Source organism: Cyprinodon tularosa, unplaced genomic scaffold, assembly GCF_016077235.1.
Source record: "Cyprinodon tularosa strain WSP-4 unplaced genomic scaffold, ASM1607723v1 ctg427, whole genome shotgun sequence".
NCBI lineage: Eukaryota > Metazoa > Chordata > Actinopteri > Cyprinodontiformes > Cyprinodontidae > Cyprinodon > Cyprinodon tularosa.
The window spans coordinates 573,200-593,819 of record NW_024039149.1 but is presented as its reverse complement, the minus strand read 5'-3'; the positions used below and the strand labels follow the sequence as shown (position 1 = coordinate 593,819).

The 20,620-nt window shown below is 38.1% G+C and overlaps 2 protein-coding genes across 2 annotated transcripts in view; one reads left to right on the top strand and one right to left on the bottom strand.

Annotated features, from left to right (window-relative positions):
- Nucleotides 1-350: 350 nt before the first annotated feature.
- On the top strand, nt 351-16,186 carry hacd4 (3-hydroxyacyl-CoA dehydratase 4). Its single transcript, XM_038299366.1, has 6 exons — nt 351-505; nt 4,611-4,738; nt 4,826-4,935; nt 11,357-11,463; nt 12,104-12,211; nt 15,321-16,186. Exons 2-6 carry the CDS (start codon nt 4,649-4,651, stop codon nt 15,401-15,403), a joined length of 498 nt encoding a protein of 165 aa, XP_038155294.1. The 5' UTR covers nt 351-505; nt 4,611-4,648; the 3' UTR covers nt 15,404-16,186.
- The window catches only part of focad (focadhesin), a 94,256-nt gene continuing 89,142 nt past the window's right edge, over nt 15,507-20,620 (bottom strand). Inside the window, exons 42-44 of the mRNA XM_038299365.1 lie at nt 18,792-19,043; nt 18,641-18,716; nt 15,507-15,699 (exon numbers count right to left, since the gene is read on the bottom strand). Coding sequence (XP_038155293.1) covers nt 15,626-15,699; nt 18,641-18,716; nt 18,792-19,043 — 402 coding nt within the window. The 3' untranslated portion in view covers nt 15,507-15,625. The remainder of the gene's footprint in view (nt 15,700-18,640; nt 18,717-18,791; nt 19,044-20,620) is intronic.

Genomic DNA, 20,620 nt, shown 5'->3' with positions numbered 1-20,620 from the left:
TGGAACAAAGTTCACTCCATAAATTTCTTTAAAATTTCTGCCACTGTTTTTTTTTTTTTTTTTGTTATTCTGTGAATTTCTGCAGAACAATTTTTCTGGAACCATTTTACAGATTAAAATCTTGCTGATGAAAATAAAGTAGAAAAAAAATCCAATAAATAATTGCATAGAATATAGTGTTCTAGTTACAATATTTTCAAAAAGGTCTAATTTGACTATATTTCTTCCATATCACTTCATTACTGCATTGTTTAGAACCAGCCTTCTGCTTCATTCTTAAAGACCAAAAAAAGCCCGGCTCTACGGTGCCAAGAGCCCTAAAATGAAACCTCTGCTGTTTAATTCATGATGAGTCGTTATGTCTGATTTAACATCTCTGACTCTTTCTTCTCCTGCAGGTATAACTTCAGGCTTGTCTACATTTTCTCCTATAACTTATTCCAGTTCTGCTGTCACACATGGATCCTGGCTAACACCATCGCAAGGTTTCTCACCTTTGGCCAAGGTAAATTAAAACGAATAGTTCCATCCATTTTATCCGACATGGTGACGGTGGACGGTGGTAGTTAATACCCATTTATCCCTTTAGTTTTGTGCAAAAAATAGACGTGCATCCCTTTGGTCATGCACAAAAAAAAACAATTTCCTTACCTACTTTTTGGTGTTTTAATGAGGCGTATGGCGATTTTACCTTAAATTGTTTATTTTGTACATGACTAGAGGGATACATGCCCATCGAGGTAGTTTCAGGTCTATTTTTTGTACAAAACTAAAGGGATAAATGCAAATCTGATGTCTTGCGCATGACTATTGACTATGGGGTATGCTGGTCTGACAGAACACCGGGGCTCATCAGTTTAAGGCTGAAAGGCAAGGTACACTCTGGACAGATTGGCAGATCATCGCAGGGCAGAAATACAGACATGCACACTCACCTAAGGGCAATTCAGAGACTCTAAAAAAGATTTAGCTAGCCTTCCCAGTCAGTTGACGTATATACAGCATATCAGTCTGGTAAAGAGCTGGTAGAGCTCGATTTCAAAGGCGGGACCGACAGATTCAGCATCATCAGGTAAGAACCAGATAACTATGGATATGACAAAAACCTACAAGCAATGTGCTCTGAGTTTGAAATATTGGATTGCGTGAAACATGTGAAGCCGACAATAGCAAATAAGCCACTAAACCTTTCCGTTGTTAAGCATTTTAAATTGGATAAATCCCATTTAAGCCGGGCAGTTGCACGCAGCTACAGCTCAAACTGTACGATGAAACCGCAGGGTTTAGAAGTTCACAGCTCACGACGCATGTTCATAAAATTTGCAACCCGACGCTCTGATGCGATCTACCTGCTCACACTGTACGTCCAAAAACCACACGTCGGACTCAGAGCCGAAAGATGGCGCTGGTCGGACTTCTCAATCTGGAAAAAGAAGAAGAAGAATTCCCTTTTTTGCACATGCTCAGTGCTCGAGGTTCTGGCAAATGGGCTCGTAGCTCTGCTTCTGCAGCAGGATTTGTCCACGAACACCTCACGACGGCCGACTGAATTTCAAGCATGTTTGATTTTCTCCCGATCTTACGATTCCTGATCAGGAGGTGGTCGTGAGAAGCTAATGGCTCCTCGTTACCCCCTGTATACTACACGACAGATTGCACGAGAAGGCTGAAACCCGGCCCAATCGAAAAAATCTCGCACGACTAGAGAATCGCCCCAAAAAGGGCAAAGAATCGTACAGTGTATCCCCAGCTTTAAGACATCAGAAAGGACATTACTAAAACATCTCTCTGTTGCTGTTGCCATCTTGCGGTTAAGCTAGCAGAAATGCGCTCAGATATGCATTGTAAAGTCCCGCCCTCCTGCATTGTGATTGGCCAGATCTGGCCGGAGTCAACGGCGGTTTACACGGAATATAATTCACTCTGGCTAACCGTTTGGTCCCCCCCAAACACTGGACATAATTTAGACGTTGGTTTTTAGGGTAAATCTGGTCAGTTCTTCAAAGTCTTGATTTAGTCCAGAAATAGTTGTTGAAAATTAGGCTGTGTTTGGTCGTTCTGGTTTTTTTAACTTAATTTCAGATTTTAACTTAAAATCTGTGTCGCTGGGATTAGAATTAAAAATGCCACTGAAATGGTTTGAACCACCCAAGTCATAAATCACTTTGAAATAGTAATGTGAATTTTTAGCTTGAAGAGAAAATAACTAATGAAATTTCATCTGTGTAGAAATAATGACAATGAATTTTTTTTAGATCAAAAATGTGTTCTGAATATATTTTAACACTGAAACAGTTAAAACAAACATACAACATTTAAATTTCAGTGGCATTTTTAATTCAAATCCCAGCGACACAGATTTACTTCCATAGTTTTAACTTAAGTAAAAAAAAAAAAAAAAGTAAAATTAGTCCTATATTTTCGTGTTTTACTCGAGGATTGAACCTAAGCCGTTTCGTATGATGCACAGCTTTGAGTGGTAACAAATACGCTGCACAGGATTCACCAGAAACCTCCTTCTCACACCCCTCTCTCTTGTTGTCTCCGCAATCAAAGCAGTTCTTATCCGCACGTGATGCACGACTTATTGTACTGCCTGCTCGCTCTCACTTGCATAAAAAAAAAACACCACCTCCTATAGCCTAAAATCTAGGATAATTTATCGAACCGCGGACATCCATGAACAACTATCTACAGGTGCTGGTCATAAAATTAGAATATCATGAAAAAGTAGATTGATTTCAGTAATTCCATTTAAAAAGTGAAACTTGTATATTATATTCATACATTACATACAAACTCATATATTTCAGATGTTTATTTTGTTTAATTTTGATGATTACAAATGACAACAAATGAAAATCTCAAATTCATCATATCAGAAAATTAGAATATTGTGAAAAGGTTCAAAATTGATGGCCCCTGGTGCCACACTCTAATCAGCTAATTAACTCAAACCACCTGCAAAAGCCTTTAAATGGTCTTTCAGTCTAGTTCTATAGGCTACACAATCATGGGGAAGACTGCTGACTTGACAGTTGTCCAAAAGACGACCATCGACACCTTGCACAAGGAGGGCAAGACACAAAAGGTCATCGCTAAAGAGGCTGGCTGTTCACAGAGCTCAGTGTCCAAGCACATTAATAGAGAGGCGAAGGGAAGGAAAAGATGTGGTCGAAAAAAGTGTACAAGCAAGAGAGATAACCGCACCCTGGAGAGGATTGTGAAACAAAACCCCTTCAAAAATGTGGGGGAGATTCACAAAGAGTGGACTGCAGCTGGAGTGAGTGCTTCAAGAACCACCACACACAGACGTATGAAAGACATGGGTTTCTGCTGTCGCATTCCTTGTGTCAAGCCACTCTTGAACCACAGACAGCGTCAGAAGCGTCTTGCCTGGGCTAAAGAGAAACAGGACTGGACTGCTGGTGAGTGGTCCAAAGTCATGTTCTCTGATGAAAGTAAATTTTGCATTTCCTTTGGAAATCAAGGTCCCAGAGTCTGGAGGAAAAGAAGAGAGGCACTTCATCCACGTTGCTTGAAGTCCAGTGTAAAGTTTCCACAGTCAGTGATGGTTTGGGGTGCCATGTCATCTGCTGGTGTTGGTCCATTGTGTTTTCTGAGGTCCAGGGTCAACGCAGCCACATACCAGGAAGTTTTAGAGCACTTCATGCTTCCTGCAGCTGACCAACTTTTTGGAGATGCAGATTTCATTTTCCAACAGGACTTGGCACCTGCACACAGTGCCAAAGCTACCAGTACCTGGTTGAAGGACCATGGTATCCCTGTTCTTAATTGGCCAGCAAACTCTCCTGACCTTAACCCCATAGAAAATCTATGGGGTATTGTGAAGAAGAAGATGCAATACACCAGACCCAACAATTCAGAAGAGCTAAAAGCCACTATTAGAGCAACCTGGGCTATCATAACACCTGAGCAGTGCCACAGACTGATCGACTCCATGCCACGCCGCATTGCTGCAGTAATACAGGCCAAAGGAGGCCCAACTAAATACTGAGTGCTGTACATGCTCATACTTTTCATGTTCATACTTTTCAGTTGGCCAACATTTCTATAAATCCTTTGTTTTTATTGGTCTTCAGTAATATTCTAATTTTCTGATATGATGAATTTGAGATTTTCATTTGTTGTCATTTGTAATCATCAAAATTAAACAAAATAAACATCTGAAATATATGAGTTTGTATGTAATGTATGAATATAATATACAAGTTTCACTTTTTAAATGGAATTACTGAAATCAATCTACTTTTTCATGATATTCTAATTTTATGACCAGCACCTGTATATCAGGGAGACTCCCGGATCTTCCTGGAGACTTGGGATGTCTGAGGAAGAAAAACCTGTCGTTTCATTCTAGGGCTTTTAACCAGGCTGCATTAGGGCTCATAGAACAGCTAATATGCCATTTTCAGCCCAACCAATGTTACACACCCTATTAGAGACCTGAAGGACCAGATACCCGATAGAATCATTCTATCAGCCCTTTAAGGTTGTGCTGAACGGTGTTGAAATGGGGTACTAACCTAATACCTAATCAGTGTAGGACGGTTTTTCTCTGGGTGAATTGCATGTGACGTTCTTGGCAGATGCTTTGGCGGACACCTTTTACTCGGTGGGCTTTGTGATGAGCCTCTGCCAGCTGCTCTCCATCCTGGAGGTCTTCCACATCGCAGATGGGATCGAGAAGGCTCGGCTCCTTCCTCGCTTCATCCAAGTGTGTGCACCAGTCCGCTCATGAAATCTCTTTTTGACCGTATGCAGTCTTTGGTTCATTCTGTCCTTTTTTCTTTCTTTTGTTTAGGTGATGGAGAAGAACATTCTGCTGATCATGGTCATCATGTTGGAGGAGATCCAAAGTAAGCCAGTGGTGTGTGCGCAGTTCTTCCTGTGGAACATACTGGACCTCCTACGGTGAGGAAACAGCCACTTATAAATACAACTATAGCTACAACGAAATGGTTTGAACCACCTAAATCATAAAACAGGACTGGGGAGGGAACTTTATCAGAGCAGTCATCAGTTGGGCAATAACAAACAAGAACTTTTGAGGTGCATTGGATCGATTTCCTTAGGTTGGCACAGTGCATCACTGCCTGCAGCCTCAAAACAACCAACATGGCTTCTCCAGCCTGATGTGACCATCTTTTTTCCAGTTCTAGTTATTGCGGGTTGCATCTGATTAAAAAACATAGATGTTCTCAACAGAGAAAAACAAGATGTTGAGCTGGCAAGTGGTTGTCCTGTTTTATAGTTCTATGAATCCTTGACAGTTGCATAGGGAAAGTGCAAAGATTTGCAGCTAGCAAAACGTTGAAAGTGATGATTTCATTCCATGGAGTTTCAGAGTGACTAGTTTAGAAAATAAGAATAGGGAACATTTGAATAAACAACATAAAAGTAGATTTACTGCCAACTTTTCAATAGCTGGGCTGCAGAGACAAAATATTATAGTACCAAATCCTTGATGACAATGTGGACAGGAAGCCAGAGAGACTGCCAAGTCTTTAATATGATCCTGCAGCCATGTTTCAGTGAAACACACAATACTGCATTCCTAATATTCTGGGTTAGTCGTAGCTAAAGGAAATTGTTTTTCCAAACTTGCCTCTGTAAAGATCTCATATTGCCCATAATTGATGGAAGTGAAGACTTGAATTTTCGTCTTCTCTTTCTTCTTCCTGCTCCAGCCGTTTTGTGTAGAACAGTTCTAGAATTAAAGACCCATCTGGGGACAGTCATTTTAAATAAACTAAACATTACAGAGCTTTATATTTGTTTGTTTGTCAATAAAGAATAATAGCTCCAGTTAAAAACTGTCTAAAAACAGAGTATAAATCATCTTAATGGTCTCCTGATATTTTGATGTCACCCTTCGTAATCCCTACTTGATATTTCAGGTAGGGGCAAAATTGGGGTCTAGTCCGGGATGTTAGCATGGGTAAATTCTCTCCGGGATACAATGGATTTCCAAACCGACATTAATGTGAGGTCTCATTTGTGACATCCAAACCCTTGACTACAACATTTACAACATCACCCCCTGCCCTATGATTTGCCAGCTACTACATCACCTACCCCGAGATCCACTGTAGATGAAAATGAGCTCATGATGGAAATAGTGTCTCTAGAAGAGAATCCATTACATGATACTAAATCCACTGCGCAGCATGTCTGGCTCTTACACTGGTGTTTGAAAAGGAAGTGCCCACATTGTAATGCACACCTGATGCATTCATTCTGTTAACTGAATTACTCGGGCCTAATGTGGAGGAGCAGAAAATGAACACACAAAAAAAAAAACTGAAACATTCTCAGTTTTGATTCTGTTATAACATGATGCTTCCTCCCTAATCTGTGTAGAAAGGTTCAACATATCAGCTTCTCTCTGTCACAACTTGATATCTATGGTTTAACAGATAACTGTTTTTACAGTGTTATTCCTGACTCTGTCTACTTCTGATATAAGGATGAAATCATTATTTCTTTATCAAACAACACAATTTATTAATCTTTTAGTCACAGGGCCTAAAGTATTTCCTAAGTAATTGTTTAGTCCAAACCGTCTTTTGTTCGTCTCACCGGTGTTCTGTCAGCCCAGCATACCCTCAGTAATACGCATGCGATTGTTAGTAGTGGTTAGCAGGCCTATAGAATGGCTTCAGATTGTGCCAGTAGGCTGTTATCACCAAGCAGTGGCGGATCTAGGGGGGGCAGCTACGAGGGCTACAGCCCCTGATGTTTCCCCAAGAGCCCCGGGTCTCGCATCTGAGCTGATCTGAGTAAAATGTGCAGAACTGGATTTTACCAAAGGGTGGAAGCTTGTGCAGGAAAGCAGCCTGTAGCATTCCCGTGCAGAAAAGAAGTGTTTCCCTCTCGTCGCTGCTAGCTTTTAGGAGTCTAGCGCCTTCGCTGCAAATTTTAAACGGGCCAGCAGCGGAAATCAATGAATATCAGAAGCTTTTTCACAAAGCAGCCCACTGCACCAGCAGCTAAACAGACTGATGTCACAGGTATGCGAAGCTGTTGAGGTCTTGTGCGAAATTCTGTTCCTCCCGTTTTGGGAGCGTGCATCTTCACGGCGCTTCTGATAGATTTCCGGTTTCATGTGCTCTTTATTTTCCATAGATATGGGAGGAGGAGAGGAGAGAATGGATATTTCAGCTGAATTTAATAATCTGTTCCTCCTTCATAACATGGGAAGCAATTAATGTACCTTTATTCCTCTCTTCATCAACAACAAATCCTCTAGATTTGGTGACATTTGATGATTATTTGCCTAAACTGAAGGAGAGGAACCATAGATTTTAGCTAACTGAAATAAGCTGTTTCCCCTTTGATTATCTTTTTGAAATCTTTTTTCTGTTTAAATGTTCACCTAACAATTTACAAATATTCCAAATCAAAAGTTTGTGAGGGTTTTACAAGGTTAATTATTTTGGTTGTAGTTTTTTTTTTTTTACTGGGTGTTTGTCACTGTTTTAGCGATTCCAGTCAGGTATCCCTCCTTTTTTAAACCAGTCACAAAAGAACCAGACACTTCTGTGTGTAGACCCTTCAAATAATGAACGAAAACTTTTCACAAATACACCAACAAAACATTTGGCTTAACAGTTCTTGTATTTGAGAAAGAAAAATTTAATATATAGCCATCAAAAAATAATCACAAAATTCTTCCCCACAAAATAAATGTCCATTTTTATCCAAGGTAGAATGGCTCCAATATAAATCGCCCCACAGCAAGAGCTGTGAATAAACAAAAGAAAAAAAACAACATAGGAGCCAATACACAACTAAAGTCCTACAATTGCATAAAAAACACCACAAACAAACATACATAGAATTACGGAAGAGGATTAGGGCCACTGAAAAAAAAAAAGTGAACTGATTTTTAAATTTTATTTCAGTTTAACATGGGAAAAAAAAAGAATTCTGACTTTTTTCTCAGAATTCTGAGTGAATTCTGACAATAAAAAAGTCAGAATTCTGAGAAAAATGTCATTATTCTGAGAAAAAAGTCAGAATTCTGACTTTTTTCCCATACTAAACTGACATAAAATGTAAAAATCGGTTAACTTTTTTTTTTTTTTTTCCACTGGCCCTAATCCTCCTCCGTATAGAATGGACTTACAGGTCAGATGAGAAAACAAATCTTGTTCAGAGGCAGGAGCTGGATCAGGTTTTCTGTTGTTGGTTTCACTAGATTAATATATTTAAATTTTATTTTATTTTTTGTAAAGGGGCAAAATGATTAATTTTATATATTCAGTAAGTGTAGCACTAACGGAGGATGTTTAACTGTGACGTGACAAACCAAAAATACTGGACTTTGTTTTCCAAGTTTGAAGATGTTTCGTTTTCCATCCATTTATAAAGATCATCAAACCAACTGTCATATTTATTTTAACCATTTTGGATTTCAAAATATAAAATAATAAATATTTGAAACATAATATAGAAAAATTATGAGTTTTAAAATCCATAGAATTTGTTGTTGATGAAGAGAGGAATAAACACAGGTAAAGTTATGCAGGTAAATTTATTTCTTCCCATGTTATGGAGGAGGAACAGATGATTTAATTCAGCTGAAATATCCATTCTCTCCTCCTCCCATATCTTTGGGAAATAAAGAGCAACTGTTTCCAAATTCTGAAAAATTGTTATATCTGATAGCATGTCGTGTACTAGAAAGTTCCTTAATCTGGTAATCTGTCATATTTTACATTAGAATAGGATTTACCAGAAAGTCTACACCAGGGGTCACCAACGTGGGGCCCGTGGGCACCAAGGGGCCCTCAAGGACAACATGGGGTGCCCTCAGCATCTTTGGAAATTCACCAGTGGACTAAATCTGAAATATTATTTTTTACTGAAGCTCTTATTTTGAAGCATTTATGAAGCATTTTATCATATCAATAAATTAGAACATTTGATGATTTATATGGATTTCATATTGAGAATATCTAAAAGCAAATTAAAAATGAAAAGAAACAATAGAAATATGTTGATTATCTATGAAGTTCAGGTGAACGCAGACTCCTCTAGTTCATAGGTCAGTATTGGTAGCCCGTCCTATGACTCAGTACCCATAAAGTAGCCCTCAGCTTTAAAAAAGTTGGTCTACACTCTCATCTACACCCTCAGAGCTAAGCCCCTGATCCTAGAATCCTAGATCCGCCCCTGTCACCAAATGAATCGTAATCCTAAAGTAATTCCTTTCCCACCGCGGAATTAATTAATCAATTTAAATGTAATCTGAAAATAATTGTAGTAGTTCTTCATGTACTGTGAACAAAAATTAATAAAAATTAAATCATATTACATACAGGTGCTGGTCATAAAATTAGAATATCATGAAAAAGTAGATTGATTTCAGTAATTCCATTTAAAAAGTGAAACTTGTATATTATATTCATACATTACATACAAACTCATATATTTCAGATGTTTATTTTGTTTAATTTTGATGATTACAAATGACAACAAATGAAAATCTCAAATTCATCATATCAGAAAATTAGAATATTGTGAAAAGGTTCAAAATTGATGGCCCCTGGTGCCACACTCTAATCAGCTAATTAACTCAAACCACCTGCAAAAGCCTTTAAATGGTCTTTCAGTCTAGTTCTATAGGCTACACAATCATGGGGAAGACTGCTGACTTAACAGTTGTCCAAAAGACGACCATCGACACCTTGCACAAGGAGGGCAAGACACAAAAGGTCATCGCTAAAGAGGCTGGCTGTTCACAGAGCTCAGTGTCCAAGCACATTAATAGAGAGGCGAAGGGAAGGAAAAGATGTGGTCGAAAAAAGTGTACAAGCAAGAGAGATAACCGCACCCTGGAGAGGATTGTGAAACAAAACCCCTTCAAAAATGTGGGGGAGATTCACAAAGAGTGGACTGCAGCTGGAGTGAGTGCTTCAAGAACCACCACACACAGACGTATGAAAGACATGGGTTTCTGCTGTCGCATTCCTTGTGTCAAGCCACTCTTGAACCACAGACAGCGTCAGAAGCGTCTTGCCTGGGCTAAAGAGAAACAGGACTGGACTGCTGGTGAGTGGTCCAAAGTCATGTTCTCTGATGAAAGTAAATTTTGCATTTCCTTTGGAAATCAAGGTCCCAGAGTCTGGAGGAAAAGAAGAGAGGCACTTCATCCACGTTGCTTGAAGTCCAGTGTAAAGTTTCCACAGTCAGTGATGGTTTGGGGTGCCATGTCATCTGCTGGTGTTGGTCCATTGTGTTTTCTGAGGTCCAGGGTCAACGCAGCCACATACCAGGAAGTTTTAGAGCACTTCATGCTTCCTGCAGCTGACCAACTTTTTGGAGATGCAGATTTCATTTTCCAACAGGACTTGGCACCTGCACACAGTGCCAAAGCTACCAGTACCTGGTTGAAGGACCATGGTATCCCTGTTCTTAATTGGCCAGCAAACTCTCCTGACCTTAACCCCATAGAAAATCTATGGGGTATTGTGAAGAAGAAGATGCAATACACCAGACCCAACAATTCAGAAGAGCTAAAAGCCACTATTAGAGCAACCTGGGCTATCATAACACCTGAGCAGTGCCACAGACTGATCGACTCCATGCCACGCCGCATTGCTGCAGTAATACAGGCCAAAGGAGGCCCAACTAAATACTGAGTGCTGTACATGCTCATACTTTTCATGTTCATACTTTTCAGTTGGCCAACATTTCTATAAATCCTTTGTTTTTATTGGTCTTCAGTAATATTCTAATTTTCTGATATGATGAATTTGAGATTTTCATTTGTTGTCATTTGTAATCATCAAAATTAAACAAAATAAACATCTGAAATATATGAGTTTGTATGTAATGTATGCATATAATATACAAGTTTCACTTTTTAAATGGAATTACTGAAATCAATCTACTTTTTCATGATATTCTAATTTTATGACCAGCACCTGTAAACTTAATAAAACAAATCATCTGAGTTGTAGAATCCTCTCCCTATAAATGTTTTTTTTTTTTAATCTAATGTGTGTAGTGGACGTAGTGATGGACTTTTGTTGTTGTTTTATGAACAAAACGACAACAAAAATCGGACTAAATCGGGAAATAAAACAGCGTGACAGAGGAAACTATGTAATGTGTTTTACTAAATGTATGCCAGCCTGACGCGGTATGCCGGCCTGACAGAACACCGGCTGTAATTCTACTCTTGTTCCTTTGGTTGCAGTGCAGTTAGAGGAAGTGGATCAGTGTAGAAATCCACCCCAGAGGATATTAGCAACTGTAATGTTTACACATTTCCCTCATCACTCTGCATTGCCCTTTACCTTCTGTCTGCTTTATGTGATGGCAGATACCCGCATGAGCTCCTGTGCGTTATGGAGAGACCCTCCATTTCCATGTTGTGGCTCCGTTACTCTCTTTGGATCCCGTTATACATCCTGTCTGTTGCCAATGAAGGTGAGTCTCTTCAAACCTGGAATACCTGCCGTGCTTTGGAAATGTATCCTCATAGATCCTGCAAAGATGTTCCACATTTTGTCTCTTTACAAACAGAAGTCGCCCTGTATTTCGTTAGGGTTTTATGTGATTGAAGAAAGAAAAAGGGATGTAATAAAATTGATTTTACATTAATATCCCTCTGAGTAGTTTCAAGGAGGGAAAACTTTATTCCTTATTTTGAATCTGAATTAAACGGAAAAGGTCCAAAGGAAAGCTATGGGTGAAAAAAAGGCATCAGAAGTTCTACTTTCTATAATCCATGAAGCAAACATGAGTTTGTTTTATGACCAGATAAGAACAAAACTGATCAATTAGAACCATATGGGTAAAAAAACTGACAGATTGCACATCTTTGTTAATATAGTGTTCTCAGTCAAACACGACGGCAGCAGAGTCATGCTGTGGGGATAGTTCTCTTCAGCAGGAACAGCAAAGCTGCTCAGAATTAGATCAAAACAGATCCATGTCAAAGTCCTGTTAAAAAAAAAGCCTTCAAATCTGTAGAAAGATTTAAAACTTGATGTTTAGAGAGTGTTTGTGTGGCAGTGGGTACCTGGTCAGTCAGGTGAAGCTGAGCCTGGATCTCTTTCTTCCTCAGGTGTCACCGTTTATCAGGCCATGCCGTACATGGAGCCGTCAGCCTCCAGCTCAGCTTATATTCATCTCCCCTTCCTGCTGATGCTCTACCTGTCGCTTCTCACCGTGGGTAAGAAAGAAACGAAGCGGCTCGATCGAAAACACGAATTATATTGACTTTATCTTCTAAGATCCAGAATAAGAACCACCGAACCTCTCCTGCTCATGTTATTAGTGGGAATGTTGTGATTTACTAAAATTTCCAACGTTTTTCTGGTATTGTGGGAAGTTTAGAGGAGATTTAATCTGCAGGTCCCAAAGATGGCCGCAATCTGCAACAGCACTGCTCACAGATGGCAGGTATTAACACTATGGATCCTCTCCGCTAATGTAAAAAAGAAAAATAATGGGATGACTTCAATGAAAAAACACAGTAGAGAACCTTCTGGATGCTTCCAGCAGATATCTGTCTGTCTCTGAATGCAATGTCACTCCGAAAACCTTCTTCACATCTTCCGTCCAGAAACTCTGGAGGCAAAAAAACTAACATTATTTCTCAATATAAAAGGAAATATTTCGGTGTTTTAGTTCATTAAAAGGGATAAAACAGTTGGGGTCCCAGTAGAAATTCTCCTAAAACATAGAATTCAACACAAGCAGGGTTCCTACAGCATATGCAAGTTAAATTCAAGACTTTTTAAGACTTTTTAATGCCACTTTAAATAAAAATTTAAGACCAAATTCACAAGAAAAACTTGCTTGCGACAACTTAACCCAAAGGTTTATTTTAACATAAACCACTGCACTAATGTTTCAAATGTTGAAAAGCTTCCCATACAGAAAGAAAGCTAAAAACACCCAAATGACAGATATATTTGAACAATTATTTAACTGAATTCACAAACTTTGTTTTAGCAGGGAACAAAACAAATCAGTTTTAAAGCCCCAACATAACCAGTGCTAAGTCTTGTTTGCAGCTATTTTTCTTTGTATGGTTTTCTTAGTATGTTTGATTTGGTGATAAGTGGAGGCGTTGCAGAGACAAGGGTGGAACTAAACTGAGAAATACCGGCTGTTTCTCTGTAACTCCATTTTGACGCTTTGTGTTTCGTGCTTCGCATGTGCGACTCCACTGCCTTAATTCCCATCGTTCTGAGCTTGAATGACTTCTTGCACTAAATCCACTGAGCCTCATGTATGTTCCCTGGTTTTAGCCGTGGAGAAAACTCTTGGCTGGAGACAATTTTGGTTACATTTACACTTGCTCATATTTTCCAGACAAAAAGTTAATGGTGCATCTCCCAAATGTCCCGGCCGCAACAACGCTTTATTGGTTCCGCTATCGGGACGGATCCAATAATGGCGAGCCGTTATTTATTTTAAATTTTAAAAAATTGTCAATTTTAATGTTTTATTTACGGTAGATTACAAAAATAAATCGTAATAAAAACGATCCTATTTATGATGTTTTAAACATTAAGACCTACGAAAGACTGATTTAAGACTTTTTAATACCAATTAAGGCCTTAGTTTTATTTTGAAGAAGTCAATGCCTTTTAAGACTTTTTAAGGACCTGCAGGAACCTTGACAAGAGAAAACTTTCGTTCTGTCATATTAAGGGTCACCATTCCTTATTATGGTAGTAAATAGTCCTTTAGTGCAGAGGTCTTTAACGTTTTCCAGGCCAAGGACCCCCAAACTGATGGCGAGATGGAGCAGGGACCCTCTAATTATATATATTGTATGAAATTGTGTTCTAATAAACTGGTCCTATAGTATAGATGGAGTAATGTAACTAAAGTAGTTTCAGTATTTCTGATTCTGATTCCTGGTTGATGGGACAGGTGTTGTGAATGAAACGGTGTCCAGCTTGAAAGAGCTCCTGTGTGTCGCTGAATGTGAGCATTGATGACTGAAAGACATCTTCTGCCTCCATTTATCTGTTTACTACAGTCTGTTGAATTCATGTTCATGTGGATTTAAAGACATTTCAATTAGTGGAAAAAATTGCAGGAGGGAATATAAAAAAAAAAGTCTAATTAATCAAAACTTTCAGGACCCCCATGCAGTACCTCCATGGATCCCCTAGGGGGTGGGGACCCCCTGTGGAAGACCTTCGCTTTAGTTCATAAATAAATTTTTCATAAAAATGATTTATTTCTCAAAAACTAAATCTACAAAGTGTCTGGAGTGGTGCAGCATAATAATATTAACTTTCAAAATATTTACTTCTGATTCTGCACCAGTGGGGATATTAGTTTTGCGTTAAATTTCTTAGATTTAAGACAAAAACGAAACAAAAGAAGGGTGAATGTCGGCTCTTTAGCGATCGTACTTAAGGATGCAGAGACGCTGAGAAGCCAATACTTCAATACACCTGCTTCCCTTTAGCACAGGTAAGCTAATATATCTGCTAATGCTAACCATTAGCATTAGAGGGTCCGAAAATCATCTAGTAAAATCCAGAACGAGAGCACAGGAGAGCGCCACTTACTGGCTGGGAGGAGTTTAACTTGTAGCTTTTTTTTTTCTCCACCTTTTTAGACTAGATTAGCACGTTTTATCTTTGCTAGCAGACTGTCCCTCCATACGCCGCTCACCGGATTACAGATACAATGCTGGAATATAGATTAATTTTAGAATTATTTAAAGTATTTAAAGTACTTTCAGAGGTTTGAATTCTGAATAAGACCAGACTTTTCCTGTGTAAATAATCCTGGAATGGACTCTGGAGCGATTCTCGTTTTTGTTTTCGCATTCTGCTCCATCACTTCCTCTCTACCAGTTAGCCTCTGCTTAAGATTGAACAGGGGCGCCCTCTAGTGAATGGCAGTAATGGTGCATTCAAACCAGGCGCGTTTTGGGCATCAAAGAGAGATCTTTATGCAAAGAGGTCCAGCGGTGCGTTCAATGTTCAGAAAAATTTAACTTTTGCCGCTGGACGGTTAATTTATAAAACAGTATGTAATCATTTCATACTTAAAGTACTTTCAGAAGTTTGAATTCTGAATAAGACCAGACTTTTACTTTGAATCCTGATAAAAAGAGAGGAAAATAGAGCTGATCTGTGAAGTTAAAGCTGAGGCGTATATAAGCAGAGTGGTGGGGGTCACCCTGGATCAGTTCACAGGCCGCAGATTCAGTTTAAAATGTTTTACAACAAAAAAGTCGTTATCCTTTGCTAAAAAGCTAATTTAGCATTACTTAACAATTAATGCATGACATAAATCTCCTGCAGGAGCCTCACTGACGGTCTGGCAGCTGCTGAAGGAGAGGAAACACCATCTGGAGAAACGCTTCAAGAGGAAGAAGAAGAAATGAGCGAGTTGGATCGATGTGGTTAAAGAGACGATGCGTTTAAACGCGTTTGAGAACCGAAGACTGTAAAGAAGGATGGACACAAAATGCAACATTTTTTTTTCTCAAGCGGTTTTAATGAAGTCGGTAAATTCCTCACTCATCTGTGTCTAAGTGAAAAAAAAAAAAAAAAAGAGTCTCTGCTGTTTGCCGAGTCGGACGGATGAGACGGCGGCTTCCTCTGCGCTACCAGCCGTACGCTCTGGTCCACACCGCCTTCTTCCTGAACTCGGAGGAGGACTTCAGACTCAGGAGAGCCGCTGGAACAAGAGCAGAACATGGAGGAGATCAACTTTTCCTGTGGATGACGGCCAGCAGAGTGCAAACTCAGCATTTAAACGTTACGATCTACCTCTGAGCTCCGAAAGCAACGGATGTTCATTCAGCTGATCTACAGAAGTTCCCAGGACAGAATCAGGCATCTGCAGCTTATTGCAAAAAAAACCAGGGAACTCTATCCATGACTGGACCAGGTTCTGCTGAGACTGTCCAGGTCCAAACAGTCTGAAACCCACCTCATATGGGGTCAATTCTGTCCCATTATTGTTGCATGAAAGAACACATTTCATAAATGGAAATTTGAAAAAATAGTTTTGAGAGTAACTTTGCTGTTTTCTTAGATTTTATAAAGAATAAAAAATAATGATAGAAACATAAAGTTGTGCTGAAAAGTTTGCATCCCCTCCCATTAAAGAAAAGATAAACTCACACAAAAATGAAAATTGTTACAATAAATAATAATAAAAATACTAAATGATAATTTTTATGTGATTTAGTTCTGAAAATCAAACTGTACCAGGAAGATTAAAGTGCCTTGCTCATAAACGGTGAACCGACATCCCTGTCGACATGTAAAGAAGTCTGAAAACACTTGATTTCACTGATATATATATGTATATATATATATACATATCTATATATATATATATCTATCTATATATAAATATCTATATATATAGATATATATATATATACATACATATGTATATCTATATCTATATATATATATATTTATATATAGATATATAGATAGATATATATAGATATCTATATATATATACATACATATGTATATCTATATATATATATATATATATATCTATATATATATATCTATATATATATCTACATACATATGTATATCTATATATATATATATATATATATAGATATACATATGTATATATCTATCTATATATATAGATATATATAGATAGATATATATATAGATAGATATAGATATACATATGTATATATCTATATCTATCTATCTATCTATATATATATATATATATAGATATATACATATGTATATCTATATATATATATATATCTATATATAGATAGATATAGATATACATATGTATATATCTATATATATCTATCTATCTATATATATATATATATATAGATAGATATATATATACATACATATGTATATATATATATATATATATATATATATATATATATATATAGATAGATATACACATTTTCACATGTAACATAAAGAAACCTGTTTTCATCTGTCATTATTATCTACCTAGAACTCCTCAAGCGAAGACAATGTGATCTGGAAAAGGAAGTCTGTAAAGGAATGTAGTTCGTTCATTTAAAAAAGTTCAATTTGAAAATACAAATTCATAAGAGAATGTCTGACAAAAAAAGTAATTATAAAGTTTGAATAAGTGAAATATGAAAAAAATATACATATATAAAAAAACTGCAGTTTCTCTCAAAACTGTTTTTTTTTATTAAGACATTGTTTTTTTTTACATTTTTATTTGTTTTTAAACTTGTTCTTTGTTTGAAACAATAATGGAACAAAAATCACTCCATACCTTCTAAGACCAGGTGTTTACAGGCTGAAAAAGGTTTGAGGGTTTCTCTGGCTGCTTTTTTCCTTTTGTTTCAGAAGGAGGTTTTGTTCTCGCTTCTTCAACTTGACTCCAAACTAATGATTAAGGAAGAAAAGGAAACTTAAAATCCTCAGGATGTTTAAATAAAGAGCGATGCATCAATTAGTCTCAGTGTTTGGTCTGGTTTTTGTCCTGCTTCGTAAAAACGTGCCTTACAGAGACAGTTTTCTGCTGGAGATGCTAATCTAATGTAAAAATATCCTCCTCCACTGTGAACCTAAACTGGACATCAGCCTAGGATGAGGTCCATGGTGCCAGCAGGTAACCATAGCAACCAGGAGCCAATCACCGCACAAAAAATCATTTAGAAATACCGTATTTTCTGGACTATAAGCCACTACTTTTTTCCTACACTTTGAACCATGCGGCTTATAAGAAGCTGCAGCTTTTCTGTGGAATTTTCCGAACCACTAGAGGGGCAATTCAAAGTTGGGGCTAATTGAAAAAAAAAATGCTAGCAGCAGGTACGCTGGAGAACAAATTCCCACATTTTGACATTTATTTGCTGCATTAAAGCAGCTAAACTAATGAAGAGAGAGAGCTTAACTTGTCCAGAGTTGAAATAAAGAGCTGATGAAGCTCCATCTTTCAGTAGAAGCGCTAACTGCTGCGAGCTAACAAGCTAACGGGAGGTAGCATTCTACTTCGTCCCTGTTCCAGGGGGAGTTCAGTAGATATCAGCAGCTTATAGTGAGGTGAGGCTTATATATGTACATTTCCAGCTTAAAAAAAAAAAAAATGGGCGTGGCTTATAGTGAGGTGCCTCTATAGTCCAGACAATACGGTAAATTAAAATTTCAGAAACTAACTGCATTTGCTTTTAATTTAAGCAGGCAAATAAGATGATCTGGAGGCTTAAGAGAAGCGCGATCATCCTAAAGATATTTTGCTTATGAAACAAACAAAACAAAAACAGGACTGTCGCAAGAGGCGGGGCTTCCTGTCAAGTAACCAATCACAGGTATGTTATTTCCACAATCAAAAAGATAAAAGTTGATTTTACAAACAGCTCCATGTATAGGAGCATGAACTCTGGGACATATTGGGAGTCTCATGGTATCGAATACACAAGAATGAATTGTTCGCAAAGCGTGCAGATATGTGACCTTTGGCTGAACTCTGACCTGCACTGCCCCCTAGAGGTGAGCAGAAGTACGCGTACAGCGAGGAAAATCAGCACAGGGCTTAACGTCGCTGCAAACATAACCGGGGTTTTTACTTTAGGGACGTGAAGCGTTCTGTTCAGCTGAAGCTTTGACACCACAGAGAAACGCCTGTTTACCTCTGGCTGAGCCGACGGCGGTCGCTGAAATGTTCTCCTCAGGACCTTCTGAGATGCTGAGGAGCCAGTCTATGAACTAACAGACAAACACAGACGTCATGCTTGATTAAATCATCTCAGTCGGATGGATCTGCGGCGTCCGTTCCCTCACCTTGTGCCTCTGGCCGCTCCACGGCTCCTTGTCCAGCAGCAGCGGCAGGCTGTGGTGAACTCCCAGCAGGCACTGCGGCAGAGCGAGGTCGCTGAGCGGATCCGCTCCGTACAAACTGTGCGTCAGCAGCGGAGGCTTGGATTCCGGTTGCCACGGGAACCACTGGGACCTGAGGCCATAGAGGACGGGCATGAAGCGGTCGCCCCAGGAAACGACGGCGGCGGCAAAGAGCTGGAACAGGAAGTCTGTCGCCTGCAAATAAAAAAAAAGAAAACGGCGTACGGTTGGACTTGAGTCAACAGGAAGTCATGAGAGGCAGCGCCTTGAAAAAGTATTCATACCCTGTAGACTTTCACAATCCAACACAAAGCAGCAACAGTTAACCACTGTTAAAGGGGCGGAGTCACACATTTATATCCCAGTAATTCACCAGGTATGGAGTTAATTCTGCTTCATATTTTTTGCAAACAAGTTTTTAAGCAGGAATTTGAAGAAAAAAAAAAAGAGTTTTAGGACGTTCATTGTTTTCTATTTCTGGGGGCGGGGCTTTGCTCTGGAGTGAGACACAAAGATGCATTTCCGTTGGTCTGCTGGATTCTAGCAACAGCATTTCTATTGGTCTCACTTTTTTATTATAAAATAGTTCAAAGTTTTTTTTTCTGGATTTTTTTTTTTTATTTAATTTACAAAACCTGTTTTATTTACAAATAATTATTTACAAAATGTGCCCCAATGGAACAAAATTTGCTTCATACATTTGAAAGGAATGTAAGTTGTATGGAAGAGGATTAGGGCCACTTAAAAAAAAAAAAAAAAAAAAAAGTTAACTGATTTTGAAATTTATTTCAGTTTAAATATGGGAAAAAAGTCAGAATGCTGAAAAAAAAGTCAGAAAAAGTAGACTTTAATCTCAGAATTCTGACTTTAATCTCAGAATTCCGACTTTTTTCTCAGAATTCTGACTTTAATCTCAGAATTCTGACTTTAATCTCAGAATTCCGACTTTTTTCTCAGAATTCTTACTTTAATCTCAGAATTCTGACTTTAATCTCAGAATTCTGACTTTTTTTCTCAAAATTCTGACTTTAATCTCAGAATTCTGACTTATTTCTCAGAATTCTGACTTTAATCTCCGAATTCTGACTTTAATCTCCGAATTCTGACTTTTTATCTCCGAATTCTGACTTTAATCTCAGAATTCTGACTTTTTTCTCAGAATTCTGACTTTAATCTCAGAATTCTGACTTTAATCTCAGAATTCTGACTTTAATCTCAGAATTCAGACTTTAATCTCAGAATTCAGACTTTTTTCGCAGAATTCTGACTTTTTTCTCAGAATTCTGACTTTTTTCTCAGAATTCCGACTTTCATCTCAGAATTCTGACTTTAATCTCAGAATTCTGACTTTTTTCTCAGAATTCTGACTTTTTTCTCAGAATTCTGACTTTAATCTCAGAATTCAGACTTTTTCCGCAAAATTCTGACTTTTTTCTCAGAATTCTGACTTTTCTCAGAATTCCGACTTTAATCTCAGAATTCTGACTTTTTATCTCAGAATTCTGACTTTAATCTCCGAATTCTGACTTTTTATCTCCGAATTCTGACTTTAATCTCAGAATTCTGACTTTTTTCTCAGAATTCTGACTTTAATCTCCGAATTCTGACTTTAATCTCCGAATTCTGACTTTTTATCTCCAAATTCTGACTTTAATCTCAGAATTCTGACTTTAATCTCCGAATTCTGACTTTAATCTCCGAATTCAGACTTTTTTCGCAGAATTCTGACTTTTTTCGCAGAATTCTGACTTTTTTCTCAGAATTCCGACTTT

Bases quoted from the DNA above. Each gene is read 5' to 3' on its own strand.
- hacd4 (XM_038299366.1), top strand. From the start codon at position 4,649: ATGAGCCTCTGCCAGCTGCTCTCCATCCTGGAGGTCTTCCACATCGCA. The intron at 4,936-11,356 runs GTGAGGAAACAG...ATGTGATGGCAG, and splicing joins AACATACTGGACCTCCTACG to ATACCCGCATGAGCTCCTGT. The intron at 11,464-12,103 runs GTGAGTCTCTTC...TTTCTTCCTCAG, and splicing joins CCTGTCTGTTGCCAATGAAG to GTGTCACCGTTTATCAGGCC.